The sequence below is a fragment of the Leptopilina boulardi genome, unplaced genomic scaffold (genome assembly GCF_019393585.1).
Source record: "Leptopilina boulardi isolate dan_hultmark-lab unplaced genomic scaffold, ZJU_Lbou_2.1 LbouV2_266, whole genome shotgun sequence".
Lineage (NCBI taxonomy): Eukaryota > Metazoa > Arthropoda > Insecta > Hymenoptera > Figitidae > Leptopilina > Leptopilina boulardi.
In genome coordinates this window covers 4,466,827-4,488,742 of record NW_026137825.1, presented here as the reverse complement: position 1 = coordinate 4,488,742, position 21,916 = coordinate 4,466,827, and the positions used below count along the sequence as shown (strand labels likewise).

Below are 21,916 nucleotides of genomic sequence, written 5' to 3'. Positions count from 1 at the left end.
TCGTGGTCAACGGCCGTACACGGGGGGGCCTTACAAGAAGAAGGGGTAATATACATAGTTTCATTCATAGGCGTCGAGTCCTCTTGTTTCATATTGGGTCCTATGTCAATAATTATAAAAAAAAAATATTTTTTTTTTTACTGTACAATGAAAAAAAAAATATTTTTCGTTTTCAAATAATCGTTTATCAAAATATTTATTTTTATCAAATAATTTTTTTTTAATTTATTCAAATAAACTGTATTCGAATCAACGCACAGAAAAATGATATATTTGTCTTAGAGCCAAATAAGTATTTATTTGATTCAAATAAATATATTTATTTGAATTATATAAATTTTTATTTGATTTAAATAAAAAAAAAAAAATTATTTAATATAATTTCTGTATTAAAAATAAATAGCTTTTAATTCAAAATAATAATTATTATTTGATACAAAATATTTATTTGATACCAATATTTATTTAATAAAAATATTTATTTGGTACGAATATTTATTTTGTACAAATATTTATTTAATACAAATAAATTATTTTCATTATTTGAATAAATTATGAAAATATTTTAAATCATAAATAAATTTTGTTTTTCTTATGTTATGAGAAAAATTAATTTTATTTTTTATAATTTGCTTATCAAATTAATTTGTTTTACTTAATTATTTTCTATAGTTTTGCAAAACTCAAATTTAATTTGTTAAATTTTCCTTGGATTATTGTGAGAAAAATTACTGTTATAATTGTAACTATATATATATATATATGTTGAGAAGCTTTTAAATTTAAATTCAACATGACATTTAAAAGCAATCAGTGTGGGATCAATTTACTCCATTAAATTAAATTAACAAATTATCAAAGATAATAATAGCAATAATAAAATTGACATATTTTTTTTTGTTAATTAATTTAATTTATTTATTTGTAATTTACGAGTAATATTTGGAAAGAAATAATGGAATATAAAATTTTTAAAGAAATTAAATTAAAAATAGAAGATATATTGAATTTGAAAATTTAATTTAACGACCTGTTTATATTATTTTTTTTATTATTTTATTATAATTTATTGTTATAACAGTAAATATTATAAACAACCGTTTGAATTACAATAAATAAAAAAATATTGAGAATTAAGAATTAATTATAATTAATATCTAATTAATAATAATTACAAATTACTAATTACTAATTACTAAGTACTAATTACTACTTACTAAGTACTAATTACTAATTACTAAATACTAATTACTAACTACTAATTACTAGTTTCTACTTACTAAATACTAATTACTAATTACTAGTTTCTACTTACTAAATACTAATTACTAATTACTACTTACTACTTACTAATTACTAGTTACTACTTACTAAATATTAATTACTAATCACTACTTACTACTTACTAAATATTAATTACTAATTACTACTTACTAAATACTAATTATTAATTACTAAAAACTAATTACTACTTACTACTTACTAATTACTAGTTACTACTTACTGAATGCTTATTATTAATTACTAAATACTAATTAATACTTACTACTTACTAATTACTAGATACTACCTAATTAATACTAATTACTAATTGCTAGTTACTACTTACTACTTACTAAATACTAGTTACTACTTACTAAAAACTAATTACTTATTACTAATTACTAATTACTACTTACTACTTACTACTCACTAGTTACAACTTACTAAATACTACTTACTAAATACTATTTACTAAATACTACTTACTACTTACTACTTACTAGTTACTACTTACTAAAAACTAATTACTAAATACTAATTACTACTTACTACTTACTACTTACTAATTACTACTTACTACTTACTAATTACTAGTTACTACTTACTAAATATTAATTACTAATCACTACTTACTACTTACTAAATATTAATTACTAATTACTACTTACTAAATACTAATTATTAATTACTAAAAACTAATTACTACTTACTACTTACTAATTACTAGTTACTACTTACTGAATGCTTATTATTAATTACTAAATACTAATTAATACTTACTACTTACTAATTACTAGATACTACCTAATTAATACTAATTACTAATTGCTAGTTACTACTTACTACTTACTAAATACTAGTTACTACTTACTAAAAACTAATTACTTATTACTAATTACTAATTACTACTTACTACTTACTACTCACTAGTTACTACTTACTAAATATTAATAACTAATTACTACTTACTAAATACTAATAACTAATTACTACTTACTAAATACTAATTATTAATCACTAAAAACTAATTACTTATTAATAATTACTAATTACTACTTACTACTTACTAAATACTACTTACTACTCACTACTTACTACTTACTACTTACTACTTACTACTTACTACTTACTACTTACTACTTACTACTTACTACTTACTACTTACTACTTACTACTTACTACTTACTACTTACTACTTACTACTTACTACTTACTACTTACTACTTACTACTTACTACTTACTACTTACTAAAAACTAAATACTAATTACTAATTACTACTTACTACTTACTACTTACTAATTACTAGTTACTACTTACTAAATATTAATTACTAATTACTACTTACTAAATACTAATTACTAAAAACTAATTACTACTTACTACTTACTACTTACTAAATACTACTTACTAAATACTGCTTATTAAATACTACTTACTACTTACTAGTTACAACTTACTAAATACTACTTACTAAATACTATTTACTAAATACTACTTACTACTTACTACTTACTAGTTACTACTTACTAAAAACTAATTACTAAATACTAATTACTACTTACTACTTACTAATTACTACTTACTAAATATTAATTACTAATTACTACTTACTAAATACTAATTATTAATTACTAAAAACTAATTACTTATTAATAATTACTACTTACTACTTACTAAATACTATTTACTAAATACTACTTACTACCTACTACTTACTACTTACTAAAAACTAATTACTAAATACTAATTACTAATTACTACTTACTAATTACTAATTACTAGTTACTACTTACTAAATACTAATTACTAATTACTAATTATTTGAAATCAAATAAAAAATTTTTTTTTGATAATTTTTTATAAACATTGATTTTTTTTTTAAAATTAATTCGCCGCCAATGGAATAAGCACACGCACATTATCATTTCAAGAGATGAAGATGTCCTGCGAAGATGAATATCAAATAATAATTCAGACTCCTTTCTCCTCTTTTCTCACCAGAGGTGGAATATATTGTGTGTGACGTCTGTCTATATATATTCATTTCACCAATCAATTTATAATAATTTGCTTTCTCCATTTGCGGTGTATTTTGAGAGGCGCACGTTTTATTATATATATATATATTTTACACACAATTCCAAATTTTGTGACACACTTTTTTTTTTTGCAATCCATATATAGGTAATTATTTTATTATTCAAAATTTATTTCAAGTTCATAAATATATAATATTTCTAATTTTAAAAAGAAATTTTGTTTTTCTATTATTTATCTTCTTTTATTGGAATTTTATTTAAATATTTCATTTTTTTCGTGCATTTATTAATAAAATTAACATATCATATACATATTTTTGTTCACTAAGTTATAGGTATTCGTTTTTTTTTTTGAAAATTTGTCATTGTAATTTTTTTTTAAGTATAAATAGTTGACTAATTTATTTTTTACAAGGAACTTTTAATTTTTAAATTAATTCATTTCATTTATTTTATATATAATAATAAAATTAATAGTCGGAGCCAAATAAATATTTATTTGTTTCAAATAAATATTTAATTGTTGCAAATTAATTTTTATTTGATTTAAATAAAAATTTTATTTATGATAAATAAAAATTTTTATTTACACCAAATAAATAATTTTAGTAGGCTCTGAGAGACAAATATCCGTTTATTTAACACAAATATATATTTTATTTGGTACAAATAAATCATTTCTATGGGTGTACATTGTCCTATAAATATTTAAATAATTTATAATTAATTAAGTAAAAATTTTCTCTCAATAAAAAAAATTTTTATATTATATATTTTATATATATATATATATATATATATTTATTTATTTATTAATAATTTTTTGAATATAAAATATATTATACAAATTAGAAATTAATAATAAAGTCCAAACACTGTAAAATAAATATCTTCTTGTCCCTCTCTCACTCTCACACACCCTTAAAGCAAGAAAATTTCATAGCTACTTGCTTGCTTGTCAGAAAGAAAAATTGCATAAGTGCAGGCGTAAAATTTATTTCGACAAATTTTTTACAGAGCAGATAATCGAAATCGACTTTCTGATAGCATAATGATATTAATTTTATTAAAAAAAATTTTTCATAGTTATAAAAAATAGGCATTAAAATTTTAATTAAATTTTGAAAATAAAAATAATAATTTTATTATAAAATTATATGAAAAAAAAAATTGATATACAAAATTATATAAAAAAAAATTGATATACCTATACATATATAATTATATATGAAAAATGATATTATAAAATTATTATTAAATAATAATTTTATAAATTTTCTTTCAATTATGAAAATAGAAATAATTTAAAACATTTTTTTTTAATTCCAATAATAAAATTTAATAAACAATAACTAGACACGCATATAAATGTCGTTAAAAAATATTTTCTAGAAAAATACATAAAAATATAAAACCAAAGTTTTAATAATTAGGAAAAAAGAAAATTAAAGTCTGCATTCCAAATTCAACTTTTTAAATTATAATATAATTAATCAAATTTTTTTTAATTAATTAATTAATGTAGAATTATTAAATTTTGACATTAAATACATCACTCGGTCATTTAATAAAGATTTAACATTTTTTGCCCAAAGAAAATCTAAATGAGTAAATTTTGGATCTGACACTTTTTCAAGCGTAAAAACATTTGGCAGATGCTTTTTCAGTTCTTCACTGTCCTAAAAAAAAAAAAAATCGGAAACAAAATTTTTATGAATTATTTCAGTTTTTTTTTTTTTTAATATAAAAACATTAAAAAAAATGAAACAAAAAATAATTATAATTAAAAATAAAAACTTACTTCTTTTGTTGAAAGAACATCACCTCCACCATAAATTAAAGCGACTGGTATTTTAATATTTTGAAAATTATATAAAGGCGGTTTATATTGGCCATAAATAACCAAATTTTTTGCTCTTCCATAATCAAATTGTCGTAAATCTCCTGAAAATCATTGGAAATTGTATTTTTTTTTTTTTTTTTTTTTGATAACATAAAATATAATTTTTCGTTTAATTGAAATTGAAAATGAAAATATAGCGATTAATTTACATTGCAAATTCGTTATAATTTAACATACCTGATTTTATAATTTGATAAAAATGATACACTAAATGAATCGACGTGCCCGCTGGAGCATAGGACAAAATATATGGCAATGAATTCTGAAATAGTAATTATTACATTTTTATATTTAAATTATTTTACATATATAGAAATAAAAATTTTATTTAAAAAAAAAATATATTAAAAATAAGAATTTTTGTTTATTTTTTAAATAATTTTTTAGTTTCTTTTCTTTTTTGTACTAAAATATTTTATATTAGATTCAATGTTATTTTTTTATTCTACACCCATAGAAATGATAATAAATCTCACAGCCTAATAAATATTTATTTGATTCAAATAAATTTTTATTTGATTTAAGCAAAAAAATTTATTTACGACAAATAAATAAACTAGTAGGCTGTGAGACAAATTAACAGATAAATTTTTATATTTATTTATTTACATGGAAAAAAAATTTATCTGAAACAGCGAAAGGTTTCACTAGAATAGCGAAGAATTTAACTAGTAGCAAGTAAAACTTTTGCTACTGTAGTGAAACGTTTCGCTTTTCCAGGTAAATTTTTTTACCGTGTATTTTTAAGCATCTATATATTTATTTTATTATTTTAATTCAGTTTTATTTGTACTAAATAAACTTTATTTGATCTAGTAATAAATGAAGAAATAGTAAATATTAATAATAATAATAATAATAATAATAGTAATTATTATTATTATTTTTATAAACAAATACCACTTAATTGACTCAAATAATAATTATTTAATAAAAAAATAAATATTTGATAATAGTTCAGTAATCGATTATTTGAATCAAATAAAAATTTTTTCAATTTTTATAATTCGAAAATTATTAAATACCTTATTTAATTGATCCAAATTATATCCACTTAATAATGTGAGAATTTTAACGCAAATTGGTTGCAATTGTGAAACTTTACTACAAAGTGACGTACCACTTTTAATTCCTGCCTTTGACAATGGAAATAATTCGTAGATTTGTTTTTTTTCCAATATTTTCTGAAATGAAAAATTGTTTATTATTATTTTTTTTTCACCCAAAAAATTACATTAAAAAATCTCTGATGAATAAAGTAGAAAAATATTTTTCTAATATAGATAAAAAAAAAAAGAAAGTTGATAAAGTCGATTTTAAAAATAGTTTTTATTTTTATTTATTTATTTAGTTTTAATTGAAAAAAATAAAAGCAATATTTTTATAAAAATTATATTTATTAAAAAAATAAACCTTTACAACAGGAACAGATTTAATAATAGATTGAAGAAATGGCGTTGGTTTATGTTGCCAAAATGCAATTGGACTTAAACAAATGTTAAATTTAATTTTTTCATTATATTCTGGTTTTGTTGATAAAAGAATAAGACTCATTGTTGTTCCCATTGAATGGCCAATGTATGTCAAATTTTGTTCTCCAGTTTTATCCAAAATATAATCAATTGATGCTGCAACATCGTAGAGCGCAATTTCATGGAAGCTAAAATTTTTTTTTTATTTTTTATAATTATTTTTAATTTCTAAAAATTCTTTTATTAAAAAAAAAAAACGAACATCATTGTATAATAAATTTTAATCAAATTTTTAATTTTTATAATACTCTATATATATATATATTTTTTTTTTTACAAAAAAAATCTGAAATCAAAATGATTTTTTTTTATTTTTATTATTGTATACACTTATTTTTTACCTGTACTTCCAAAATTGAGGATTACGATCAGGAGATAGTGTTTTATGAGCTCTAGAATAGGTATTTCCTCGTACGTTTCCAATCCATACATCGTAGCCGGCATTGGCTAATAAAAATGCTGTAAAATATATACACTGAAAAAAAAATTTATTTGATTCAAATACCGGTGTATTTGGTTATTATCAAATAAATATTTACTTGAATCAAATATTTCTTATTTGAATCAAATATATAATATTTGAATCAAATATTTCAGTATTTGAAGCAAATACCATTTATTTGATTCAAATAAGAAATATTTGATTCAAGTAAATATTTATTTGATAATAACCAAATACACCGGTATTTGAATCAAATAAATTTTTTTTTCAGTGTATAAACATAAATTTGGTTTTTAAAAAAAAGGTGATAAAAAATATATATAAATTTAATTAGTTTTTTTTGTGAAATTTTAAATATAAATAATTTTTAATATTTTAAAATATATGTTTTTTCAAAAAAATACTAAAAATTTATTTGTGTTAAGTAATTATTTATTTGTATTAACTAATTATTTACTTGTATCAAATAATTATTTATTTGTATCAACTAATTATTTATTTGTATCAACTAATTATTTATTTGTTTCAACTAATTATTTTTTTGTATCAACTAATTACATATTTATTTACATCAACTAATTTTTTTTTGTTTCAAACTAATTATTTATTTGTATCAACTAATTATTTATTTGCTTCAACGAATTATTTCTTTGTATTAACTAATTACCTATTTATTTGCATCAACTAATTATTTATTTGTTTCAAACTAATTATTTATTTGTATCAATTAATTATTTACTTGTATCAAATAATAATTTATTTTTATCAACTAATTATTTATTTGCTTCAACTAATTATTTTTTTGTTTCAACTAATTAAATATTTATTTGTATCAACTAATTATTTATTTGTTTCAACTAATTATTTTTTTGTATCAACTAATTACATATTTATTTACATCAACTAATTTTTTTTTTGTTTCAAACTAATTATTTATTTGTATCAACTAATTATTTATTTGCTTCAACTAATTATTTCTTTGTATTAACTAATTACCTATTTATTTGCATCAACTAATTATTTATTTGTTTCAAACTAATTATTTATTTGTATCAATTAATTATTTACTTGTATCAAATAATAATTTATTTTTATCAACTAATTATTTATTTGCTTCAACTAATTATTTTTTTGTTTCAACTAATTAAATATTTATTTGTATCAAATAATTATTATTTGAATCAATTAGAAGGTATTTGTTGTAAAAACAGAATTAAATTTATTCCAATATATTTTATTTCATTCATATATTTGATTCAAATAAAATTTATTTGCTCCAAATAAATATTTATTTTGTTAATAGCCAAGTAACAAATTATTTGAACCAAAAAGTTTTTTTTTCAATATAAAGTATTCACGAATTAATTAAAAAAAAATTTGTTTTTTTTTGCTTAAAAAAACGTACCTAAATCTCTGTTAGGACCCATTAAGACAAAAGTGTCGGATGAAGCGAGGAGACCATGTTGCATAAAAACAGCTGGTTTTCCTTCCGATTTTGGCTTAGAGGGACTGCCTGGTATCCGGTGAATTTTTAAAATATAACGATCCTTCGTTGTGACTACATGTTCCTCTGCCGGATACCCGTGCCGTTCAACTAATCCAATCTAAAAAAAAACCTTATCAATTTTTTTTTATCGAAATAGCAAATTTAAATAATATTTGCCATCAACTAAATGTCAGTTATATTTAGATTTCACTATTAATCTGTTTTACCGATTAAAGTCAAACCAGTCAAACCTGCATTATCATTAATCGGTAAAACAGATTAACACTGAAATATGATTTACTAATTAATAATCTAATAACAATTAATATAAAAAGTACTGAAATTAAAATTACACAATAATTAGAGAAAAAGAAATTTGTTTCCTTACAAAATCAAGAATGGCAAATTCTTTTGATGATCTAGCTTCTTCAATATTTCGCACCCGAGAAACATTTCCTCCTTTTCCTAACATTACGTCAAATAATAATGAATAGGCTCTACAATTTAATGGAAAATAGAATAGAAGAATAATATAAAAAAACAACATTTTTTTTTTCTATTTAAAATTTTACAATTGTCTCTATAGATACAGTAACACTGAAAATGAATGAATTTTATACTGTACAAGAGAATTTATATTATGTTTTGTGTTATCATTTTATAATTATCATTCTGTTTTATAATTAAAAAAAAATCAAATACTTTCTCATTATGATAAAAAAATGGAATTTTTCTCACTTAAATCAGGGGGAAATTTTTTTTGCTCGCAATATGCATTAATTATTTTTTTTTAAATAAACTAAAAAATAATGGAATTTCCCTTAATCATCACTATCAACCCCCCAATCAAATTTCGAAAATTCCATGCAATATGTAATTTTTAATTAATATTTATTATTTATTCAACAAAGTAATATAAATTAAAATGTATTTTTTTAAATGAAAAAGAGAAATACATGTGAGTCAGAATTTATGAAGGGGCCCACTTTATACTGTCATTTTCTTGTTTTACCGAAAGTCAGTAATGTAGAATTCTATGTCGGTAATTTTTATACCATATTTTTCTTTTTTTACCGACAGTCGGTAATGTAGATTTCTATCTCGGTTATTTTTATATCTTCATTTTTATATTTACCGGTAGTCGGTAATGTAGCAGTCTGTGTCGGTAATTTTAGCCATGATTCTATTTCCACGCGAAATTTACGTTTGCTTAATTAAATGTACAATTTAATGCAATTATGATAGATTAAAATTTTTATTGAGTTTTTTTATTTTTAAATATTTTTCAGAACATTGAGTGGAATTAAATAAAATTTTAAAATAAATTATATTGATAAATTTTTAAATTTAAATTCAACATGACATTTTATACATAATCGATATGAATTTATTTATTCATTAAATTAAAATTAATATTTTTATTATATGAATTCCTGTTTTATGAGAAATTGTAGATTATTTTATATAAAATAAAAATTTAATTCTTTTTTTCTTTAAATTATATTTAACAGAATTTTTTATCAACGAAATTAATTTTATAATGTTTAATTAATTTTTCTATTGTATATATAAATTTGTCATGTCACACAATGTATTGTCGAATTTATTTATTAATTTTAATATTATACAATATTAATTTACATAAATGTAAATTTACATTTAAACTGATTATTGTAATTTTAATTTTTTTTATAAATTTTTTTTTTTACCTATAACTTAACAAAAAATAGTAGTGACTGCTTTCTAAATTTTAATTAGTGGAAATTTCTACTAATTTTCAGTCATTTTTCACTAAAATTTTAGTAAAACAAAATTTACTAAATCAAATAGAAATATTAATAAATAAATTTTACTAAAAATACTTTCTTTATGAGAAAATAAAATTTAGTGAAAAATTTCTACTAATTTTCAGTCATTTTTTAACTGAAATTTTAGTTTTAAATTTAAATTTAAAAAAAAATTACTAAATCAAATAGTAATATTTTTTTTTTACTAAATATACTTTCTTTTATGAGAAAGAAAAATTAGTGAAAATTTCCACTAATTTGAATTATTACATTTTTACTAATTTAAATTTAAAGATCGCTTATCGGAAAGAATATTTGCATAAGTATAGGCGTAAAATTAATTTAAACATTAACTTTTTTTAACGTTATATAGCGACATACATAATTTTTCAATAAAATTATAGATACTTTTTTTAATTCTAATTAATCGACAAAAATTTCTTGCAATATAATCAAAATTTACTTAATAATAATTTATCAAAAGATATTAATTTTTATTTATAAATTTAAAAATTTTTATAATAGTTAAAACAAAAAAGTTATTAAAACTTTTTGAATTTTTATCCTCTTAAAATAATAATTTTTTTTTTATTTTATATACTTAAAAAATAATCTTAAAAAAAAAATTTAATTATATTTACAATAATAAAAAGTTATTAAACAATGACTAGACTCATGTTTACGTCGTTTTAAAATATTTTCACAAAAAAAAAATAATATAAAACTCTAGTTTTTATATTTTCAAAAAAAAAAAAAAAAGATCAGTCTGCGTTCAAGTTCAACTTTTTAAACTCTAATTAATCGAATTAATTTTTAATATTATTAATAATTAATAATAATTATTACTAATTATTACTAATTATTAATTATTAATTATTAATTATTAATTATTAATTATTAATTATTAATTATTAATTATTAATTATTAATTATTAATTATTAATTATTAATTATTAATTATTAATTATTAATTATTAATTATTAATTATTAATTATTAATTATTAATTAATAATAATTATTAATAATTATTTATTAATTATTAAGTATTAATTAGTAATAATTATTAATAATTATTAATTACTAGGTATTAATTATTATTATTATTATTAATTTTAATTAAGCGAATTTTTTGATCGAATTTTAGAATTTTGACATTAATTTTAATATTCGATCATTTAATAAAGATTTAACATTTCTCGCCCAAATAAAGTCCAAGTGACTAAAATTTGGATGAGGCACTTTTTCAAGTGTTACAACATTTGGCAGTAGTTTTTTTAACTCTTCACTGTCCTGGAACAAAAAAAAAAATACATTTGATTAATTAATTTATTAATTAATTACAAAAAAAATATTATTGCACTAAAATTTTTTTTTTTTTTTTTTGTATCATTTATAAAATGATAATTTACTTCTCTCGTTGAAATAACATCGCCACCGCCATAAATTAAAGCAACTGGCGTTTGAACATTTTTTAAATTGTACAAAGGCGGTTTCTCTTGGCCATAAGTTAGAAAATTTTTTTCTCCCCCATAATCAAATTGTTGAAATTCACCTGGAAAATTATTGTGAAAAAAAAAAAATTTTTTTTATTTCATTATTATGTATTTTTTTTTAAAAAAAATATTTTTGTGAAATATAATTTTTATGAGTGGAAATTGAAATTGGTGATTAATTCATAACTCGTGCAATTTGCGAATAATTTATATATACATATAATAACGAGTGAACAATTAAATACCATACCTGAGGCAATGTTTTGATAGAAATGATACATTATTTGAACTGATGTGCCAGAAGGAAAATAGGAAAAAATATATGGCAATGCTTTCTGAAAAAAAAAAAAAAATGCAATTATTAATCATTCGTTAAAATTATTTTTTATATTAAAAAAAAATATTACAATTTATTTTTCAATGATAAAATTTAAATTTTAAATATTCACTTTTTTTTTTATAAAAATAAATTTACAAAATATACGGTATAATGTTTTCTAAAAAAAAAATTATTCTTCCATTAAAATTATTTTTCTATTAAAAAACGAAAATGAAATTTTAATTACAGTTTAAAAAAAAAAATATGAAATTTATTTTTCAATAATATTATTAAAATATTAATATTTAATTTTAATACTTTTTTTTTCAAAAATGTAATTTTTTAATGTTCAAAAATTATTATAAATATACCGTATTTAATTGCTCTAAATCATATCCACTTATTAATAAAATAAGACTAATGCAAAATGGTTGTAGAATGGAAATTTCACTACAAAATGCCATTCCAGTTTTAATTCCCTCCTTGGATAATGGAAAAAATTCGTTTATTTGATTTTTTTGCAATATTTTCTGAAAAATACAAAATTTTTTTATTAATATTTTATTTTTTTTTGAAAAATAAAATTGTATATAAAATTAAGAAAATCACCTGTAAAAGGGGAGTTGAATTGACGACAATATTAAAAAATGGCGTTCGTTTATGCCGCCATGATGCAACTGGACTTAAACAAATGTTAAATTTAATTTTTTCATTATATTCCGGTTTTTCTGATAAAAGAACATAACTAATTGTTGTTCCCATTGAATGGCCAATGTATGTCAAATTTTTCTCGCCAGTTTTTTTCAAAATATAATCAATTGACGCTGATACATCGTAAACTGCAATTTCGTGGAAACTGTAAAAAAAAAAAAAAAAAATTTCTTTCATTTTTGAAATAAAAAAAAATTTCGTGGAAGCTGCAAAAAATTTTTTCTTTCATTATTATTTTTTTTTTCATTTTTAAAATAAAAAAAAAAAAAAAAATTTCGTGGATGCTGCAAAAAAATTTTCTTCCATTATTTTTTTTTTATTTTGAAAATAAAAAATCTTTTTTTTTATATTAAATAGATAATTATAAATAATTTCAAAAAAAAATTGAAGATCTTTTATTTTTCATTTTTTAAAATTTCATTTCATTATAAAATTAATTCTAATTACTTAATGTTTTTTTTTTTTTAATAATAATTTAATTTAATTTGAAGCAGATAAATTGGTGAGTGAATTTACCCGCAATGAATAAAATAACCCCGTCTTACGGTACTAGCTTACGTAATCTCTTATGTACGATTGAGGAAATCATTATCATAATTTTTGAAAATTTCGTGATGTCCATATCAAAAAAAAAAAAAAAAAAAAATTTGATTTACAATAATTGATCATTGTAATAAGTGATGAACTCAATTATATACATAATTTAGTAATTATTTATTATTATAAATAATATTATAATTATTAATTATTATAATTATTATTATAAATATAATTTACTCTCAAACATATAATAATATATTTTTTCTTATAATAATATAAATATTAAAATAATAATTATTATAAATATACATTTTTTTTCCAAATACACAAAAATTCATAAATCAAAATAATTTTTAAAAAATTATTGTACACTGAAAAAAAAATTTATTTAATTCAAATACTCGATTATTATTAAATAAATATTTATTTGTATCAAATAATTATTATTTCAATAAATTAAATTGTGTACTTATTTCAAATATAAAAATTATTGCTTCAAATATAATTTATTTAATTCAAATAAAAAATTATTTGGTTCAAGTAAATATTTATTTGATAATATAATTTAAGTAATCGAGTGTTTAAATTAAATAAAATATTTTTTTTTCAATCTATATTTGTTTTTTACCTGAACTTCCAAAATTTAGAATCACGATCAGGAGATAGTGTTTTATGAGCTCTAGAATATGTATTTCCTCGAACATTTCCAATCCAAACATCGTAGCCGGCATTTGCTAATAAAAATGCTACAATAAAACATAAATTTATTTTTTTTTTTTTAAAAAAAAGGTGATTAAATAATTAAATTTAAACAATGAAAATAAAAAATTATCCATTTATTTTCTTTTTTTCCTCATCTTTGATATAATAGCAAAATTCTGACAAACTGAAGATCAATATTAATGATTCAATTTTTTTTTTTCATTTATGTATTAGAATTAAAAATAATTACTATTTTCCTGTTCATTCAATAAAAAATCTCGAATTTATAATTTTTTTCCTGATCTTTCAACTTGAATCGATTATTTTTTTAAATATGAATTTTGATTAAATCATGATTATGATTTTTCTATTCAATTAAGACGAATATTCCATTGTTTTGGTATTGGAAAATTTTTTTTTTAAAATGTATTATATATAAATAAATATTATTAATAATAAAATTATAATTATAATTACTAATATTATTATTAATATTTTTATTATTATTATTTTTTATTTACTATTAATATTATTTATTAATTAAAATTAAACAATTATTTATTTATTTATTTAAATATATAAATAAATAACAAAAAACATTACTTTTATTTTTAATGTTGTAATATTAAATAATAAAATTATCTAATATAATAATGAAGTGACATTTGAAATTAAGTCATTGTAAATATATAATAAAGTCATCATTGTCATCATAAAACAAAGAAAATGTAAAAGAATTATTTTTTGAAAAATTCTTTCCCAATGATAATTTGATAAAACATTTTATGTGCGATAATTTATAGATTGTGCGTTTTTTATTATTATTATTATTATTATTGATATATAATTATTATCGCAATCATTTATCTGGTTCATCTTGACCTAAATTTCACGAAAGTTGAGATTATCAAGTTCATTGCAGGGCAACTAACGTGACACGTTTACCTTGTCAGTGCCCTTCAATTATTATTTGCAGTTACAATTATTTCTTATATTTTTATTCAATAAACGATATAGAATATAGTTTTGTATATTAATTCTGGTAAAAAAAATTAAATTTACTCTCAAACATATAATAATATATTTTTTCTTATCTATACAAAAAAATATAATAAAAATATTTTTTTAAAATTAAATAAATAATATTTATTAATATTGAATTAAACAATAATTAAAATTTTTAAAAAATAAATAGAAAAATAAAAAGTAAATTTCAACAATAAATAATAGAAAAAAAACAGCAAAAGTTTGACGAGTAAAAGATTTTGCATTGTCAAATGAATTATATAAAATTAATTTTGACTACAAAATGAAATTTTTTTTTTTTGGCTAAGAAAAACGTACCTAGATCTCTTTTAGGACCCATTAAGACAAAAGTGTCGGACGAAGCGAGGATACCATGTTGCATAAAAACAGCTGGTTTCCCTTCCGATTTTGGTTTAGAGGGACTGCCTGGTATCCGGTGAATTTTTAAAATATAACCATCCTTCGTTGTGACTACATGTTCCTCTGCCGGATACCCGTGCCGTTCAACTAATCCAATCTAAAAAAAAAAACCTTATCAATTTTTTTTTATCGAAATAGCAAATTTAAATAATATTTGCCATCAACTAAATGTATGATATATTTAGATTTCACTATTAATCTGTTTTACCGATTACAGCTAAAACAGTCAAACCATCATTATCATTAATCGGTAAAACAGATTAGTAGTGAAATCTGTTTTACCGATTAATCAAAAACGGATTTCACTATTAATCTGTTTTACCGATTAATCAGAAGCAGATTTCACTATTAATCTGTTTTACCGATTAATCAAAAGCAGATTTCACTATTAATCTGTTTTACCGATTACAGACAAAACAGTCAAACCTGCATTATCATTCATCGGTAAAACAGATTAGTAGTGAAATCTGTTTTACTGATTAATCAAAAACAGATTTCACTATTAATCTGTTTTACCGATTAATCAAAATCAGATTTCACTATTCACCTGTTTTAACGATTACCAGCAAAACAGTCAAACCTGCATTATCATTCATTGGTAAAACAGATTAATAGTTAAATTCTGTTTTCCGATTATTCAAAAACAGATTTCACTATTAATCTGTTTTACCGATTAATCAAAAACAGATTTCACTATTAATCTGTTTTACCGATTAATCAAAAACAGATTTCACTATTAATCTGTTTTACCGATTACCACCAAAACAGTCAAACCTGCATTATCACTAATCGGTAAAATAGATTAATAGTGAATTTTGTTTTTCATTTATCGATAAAACAGATTTCATTGTTAATCTGTTTTACCAATTAATAATCTAATAACAATCAATATAAAAATAATTTAAATTAAATTAAAATTAAACAATAATTAGGGAAAAAAAATTTTTGTTTTCTTACAAAATCAAGAATAATAAATAATAATAGAAAACTGTGAAAATAAAAAATAAAAAAACTAATTGTCACTAATTATGTAAAATTACACAAACATTTTTTTTTTTTTTTTTATCTTCCATGAATCGAATTTAATTAATTCAAAAAATAATTAATATTAGTTGTAAAATGAATTTAAAAAAAAATATATTAATAAAAAAAAATTGCATTTTGTTTTGTTTTTTTTATATATGAATTAAAAAAAAAATATAATTTTTTTTTTACTTTTAAAATAAAAATTCTTTTATTTACCATTTGTTTATTTTTGGAAACATTATTATAATATTTATTTATATTAATAATTTCACAATGTTTATAAAATATTATAAATAATAAATTATATGGTATATAAAAAGATATTTTTGTTTCCATAAAAAAAACATAAAGCCTGACAAATATTGACTTTAACTACTTGCAAGTGAATGAACCTTTGATATATAAAAAATTATTTTCGCCAACAGTAAAAGTTAAATAAAATTGATAATATAATACAATAAAAAATAATATAAAATAATAATAATAATAAAAATAATAATATAATAAAATTATATTATTATAAAATAATATAATATACTTCTTAAATAATCAACTTTTTTTACTATATTATATTTTTAATATAATTTAAAAAAAAGTAAATGACAATGAGTAATAATAGCATTTATTATATAGGTAAATTGTTATTTATTTATTTTATTTTACAAGTAATCAGGCTTACAAAAAAAAATTCCCTTTCGTATACTAAAAAGTACTAAATAATAAAAAAAATTTAATTATAATTTATAGGTATGTAATATATAAATATAATATAAATAATAATTTTATATTACAAAAAATATATATAAAAATAATATTATAATATTAGTTAACAAAAATACCATTTAAAGTAAATTAAAATTGGAGAAGAAAAAAAAATTTATTTTTCACTTACAAAATCAAGAATAGAGAATCGATTTAATGATCTAGCAGTCTCAATATTTCGTACTCGTTGAATATTTCCTCCTTTTCCAAAAATTACATCAAATATCAATGAATATGTATTGCAATTTATTGGAAAATAAATGCTGCATAGAAGAATGGAAAAAAGTAACATTTTTTTTTTTTTTTTTTTACACAAACTTTTCCAATTTTATATCCAAATAATTAAATGAAACTCCTGTAAAAAAAAAAATTATATAAATATTTTTTATAAACAATTTTTTTTTTTATTTTCAGATACTAACAACGTAATCAATAATAGCCTCGCCCCCCTCCTGGTATAAGGTACGTAACAAAAAACTCAATTTTTTTTTTTTTTTGAATTTGCACAAATTTTTTTTTATTTTAAGGGCATATAATAATTTTGTTTAAAAATAATATGTTAAAAAATTTTCAAACACTGAAAAAAAAAAATTTTCACATAATTTTAAGTTTCTAAAGAAAATAGAATTGTATATCGAAACGAATTGCATGTTACATTTTACTACTAATACTATACTATTTTCAACATTATCAGCTGAAAAATAATCACAATGCAAATTTTTTTAATAGACTTTAAAAAAATATATATAGACATAATGACAAAAAAAAACAAAAAAAATTTGAAATTTATTTTTCAATTTGAAAAAAATTCTCTTATTCAAAAAGAGGGCACATTAATAAATCCATAAAAATCATTAATTAAATCTTAAAAGGGCACACACGCTCATAAATTTGCATAACAAATTTTGGTCTCTGGAGTTAAAATTTTGAAATTTTTCAATATTAAAATTTCAACAGTTGATTCTTATCGTTTGAATTTGACAATGAAAATTTCAAAATTTTTAAACCAAAGGCCAAAACTTGCGATGCAAATAAATTAGAAATTTTTGACAGATTTTCTTTTTATACGTTTTTTTTAGATAATAAAAAATTTTTAGCAAATTTTTTAGCAGAATTTATGTTTTGGCAGAATTTTTATTTTACACTCTATTTTCTTTAGATGATTTTTTTATTTAAATGAATTTTAATTAAGGCGAACTTTCATAATTTAACAGAATTCTCATTCAATTGAATTTTATCTGATTTGAATTTTTAAAATGACAGAAATTCTCATTCATCGAATTTTAAATTTGTTGGAATTTTTATTTATACGAATTTTTAATTGATAGAATTTTTAAAACGTCAAATTTTCATTTGCGTCCGAAATGACAAATAACCGAATAGAAAATCGTCAGAAAGATTTCGGCGCAATTTTTTTTTGAAAATTGACCAAATTAGAAATTATTGAGAAAATCGTGATTGGTCAATTTTCAAAAATTGCGCCAAAATCTTTCTGTCGATTGTTTGTTCGGTTATTTGTAATTTCGGACAAATTAAAATTTGGACAAATAAAAATTCGGACAAATAAAAATTCGGACAAATAAAAATTTGGACAAATAAAAATTTGGACAAATAAAAATTCGGACAAATAAAAATTTGTACAAATAAAAATTCGGACAAATAAAAATTTGGACAAATAAAAATTCGGACAAATAAAAATTTGGACAAATAAAAATTTGGACAAATAAAAATTCGGACAAATAAAAATTTGGACAAATTAAAATTGGAATTTCTGTCACTTAAAAATTCAAATCAGATAAAATTCGATTGAATGAGAATTCTGATAAATTAAATTTAGTTCAATAAAATTCTTTCTTTGTTCGAATTTATTAAAATCTATCAAACGTTTATTTATAGATCAAATAAATATTTATTTGAATCAAACCAATTTTTTTCAAAATAATCAAAAAAAATTATATTAAAATATAAAAAAAACAGTTTAATTCAAATAAAATTTTTTTCTGAGAGTGAAAATAAAAATTAAAAAAAAAATTAAAAATAAAATATACCTTTTTTCAAATTTACCAAATTTTTATTTGCGGAAATATTAATTAATATTGGATAATTAATATAAGACACTATATATAGTTTAATTTAAGAAATTTTTCTTTACAGAAACAAAAAAAAAGTAAATATTAATTAACATAAGTCACTATATTGTTAAATTCAAAAAATTTATTGATTAAGGAAATAAAAATAAAAAGGATTATTAATATTGATTGATATAAAAGATACAAAATAGGATATAAAAATTGTAAGGTCATCTTCTGTTTATTTTTTTCATCAGAATAAATTCCAGAAAAGAAACAAGTTTTTTTTCTCATTTTTTCAAGGATACGATTATGCGCCAATATATATATACATCATAATTTTATAACATATAATATTCTGCAAACTGTAGGTACAAGCCAAAAAAAAAAAAAAAAAATTTTTTTTGTTTCAAAAAAAACCAGTTTTATCGTTTTCTTTTTTGTAATTTTTTTTTTTTTTTTTTTTTGAACCTGCGAAATTTCTTATAGGAAAAAGAATAACTTCCTTGATGAAAAAAAATGTATCTTTAATTTAGTCAGTTGATAAATTGAAAAAATTTTTTTTATATTTATATTTTGTCAATAAAAATGACTGTTCAAGGATCAGATTCTTTTTTTTTTTAATTGTATCAATACGATACAGGAAAAGAATAATCTGAAATTGAAAATATTCTTGGAATTTATTTTCGAGTATTTTGTATTGCAATATTTTATTCTTCAATTTAGTATATATTCTTAAATTACAAATAATAATTTTATTTTATATTTATTTTTTTTGTTTATTTATTTCTGTTTTCAAAAATATATCTATATATTTGAAACATATTCTTAAATTGAGAATACTTTCCTATTTTAGAAAATATTCTTAAATTGAGAATATTTCCCTATTTTAGATGGAAAAAAAAATTTACCTGGATCAGCGAAAGGTTTCACTAAAATAGAAAAATTTCTAGTTGTTTCAATTAAAACTTTTACTATTTTAGTGAAATTAATTCACTGTTTCAGATAAAAAAAAAATTTTCCGTTTAGAATACATTCTTAAATTTGAGAATATTTTCCTATTTTCGAAAATATTCTTAAATTGAAAATATTTTCCTATTTTCGAAAATATTCTTAAATTGAGAATATATTTTTTATTTAAAATGAATACTATACTAAATTCAAGGAAAATTACATTTAAATATAAATATTTAAAATATAAATAAACAATTAATATAAATATAAAACAAAAAACATGCAATAAAAAAAATGATTTAAAATAATAACAATCGAATGAAATTTAGAATGTTTATAAAATATGATATTAAGAAATAGAAAGTGAAAAGTAATTAAATTTTTGTAATGTATTTTTATATTATCAAAACAATTAAAATTCATTAACATTTTATAATCTACAACAGTCTTTAATAATTAATTTTCCATTTAACACAGAGTTAAAATTTTGAAATTTTGCCCCAAAAGAAAGTTCATTTATTTTACGCGGGAAAAATTTAAATATTTAAATGATTATTTCCGGTTTGTAAAAAATATGTCTATAGTAAAATAATATAAACAGAAATTGTAATTGAGAAAATTTTTTTTCGATACTATACAATATATTTATATTCACATAAATATAATAACATGACATTACATTTATTTTTCAAAAAAATAAATAAATAAACGGTAAATTTTATCGATTTTTAAAAATGTCATTTAATTGTAATTAATAATTTTATTATTTAAAAAAATTTTATAAAAAATAAAAAATATAGAAAAATAAAATAAAAAATATAGAAAAATTTATTTAAAAATACACTAACAATACACAAAAATATAGAAAATTAGTGAAAAAAAAAATTCCTCTTACCTGAAGTATTTTTCAAAATTCTGTTTGTGATTTTTTTTTCTATTTATACACTATTTTTTTTTTTTGTTGTAAATAATTGACACATCCTCTTTAAAACAAACTCTAAATTTTTGATTTCATCACATTCACATTTTCTGACATTCAATAAAAACTATTATAATTTATATAAAATAAATGTTAATTATTAATTTTCTTGTAAAAATAATTTATTTGACAGAATTAATTTTTATTAATTTCTTCTATACTTATTTTAAATTAAAATCATAATAATTATTTTAATTTTCAATTTTATATTTAAATACATTTAGTAAATTATTTTCGTTCAATCAATAAATACTCAATTTTTTAATTAAATTAAAATAATTTTTATTTTTAAATATATTACTATTGTTTTTTTTTCTGGTTGAAAATTATTTTCCTCTAATTATTATAAAATTAAAATTTCTGTTATTGGTAAAATTAAAAAAATTAAAATTACAAAATTTTTTGATAAAAATTAGTATTTGCAAAAAAAAAAAAAAAAATGGAATAAAATAAAAATTTA

The 21,916-nt window shown here is 18.8% G+C and overlaps 1 protein-coding gene across 1 annotated transcript; it reads right to left on the bottom strand.

Annotated features, from left to right (window-relative positions):
* Positions 1–60: 60 nt before the first annotated feature.
* On the bottom strand, positions 61–21,517 carry LOC127281249 (uncharacterized). Its single transcript, XM_051304865.1, has 18 exons — positions 21,373–21,517; positions 17,585–17,809; positions 15,565–15,763; positions 14,147–14,264; positions 12,877–13,123; positions 12,639–12,797; positions 12,199–12,283; positions 11,865–12,007; positions 11,609–11,745; positions 9,056–9,212; positions 8,587–8,785; positions 7,081–7,198; positions 6,621–6,867; positions 6,233–6,391; positions 5,385–5,469; positions 5,106–5,248; positions 4,847–4,983; positions 61–100 (listed from the first exon to the last, which is right to left on the bottom strand). The coding sequence occupies exons 2-18, from the start codon at positions 17,744–17,746 to the stop codon at positions 61–63; spliced, it is 2,535 nt and encodes an 844-aa protein (XP_051160822.1). The 5' UTR covers positions 17,747–17,809; positions 21,373–21,517.
* Between the last annotated feature and the right edge of the window lie 399 nt (positions 21,518–21,916).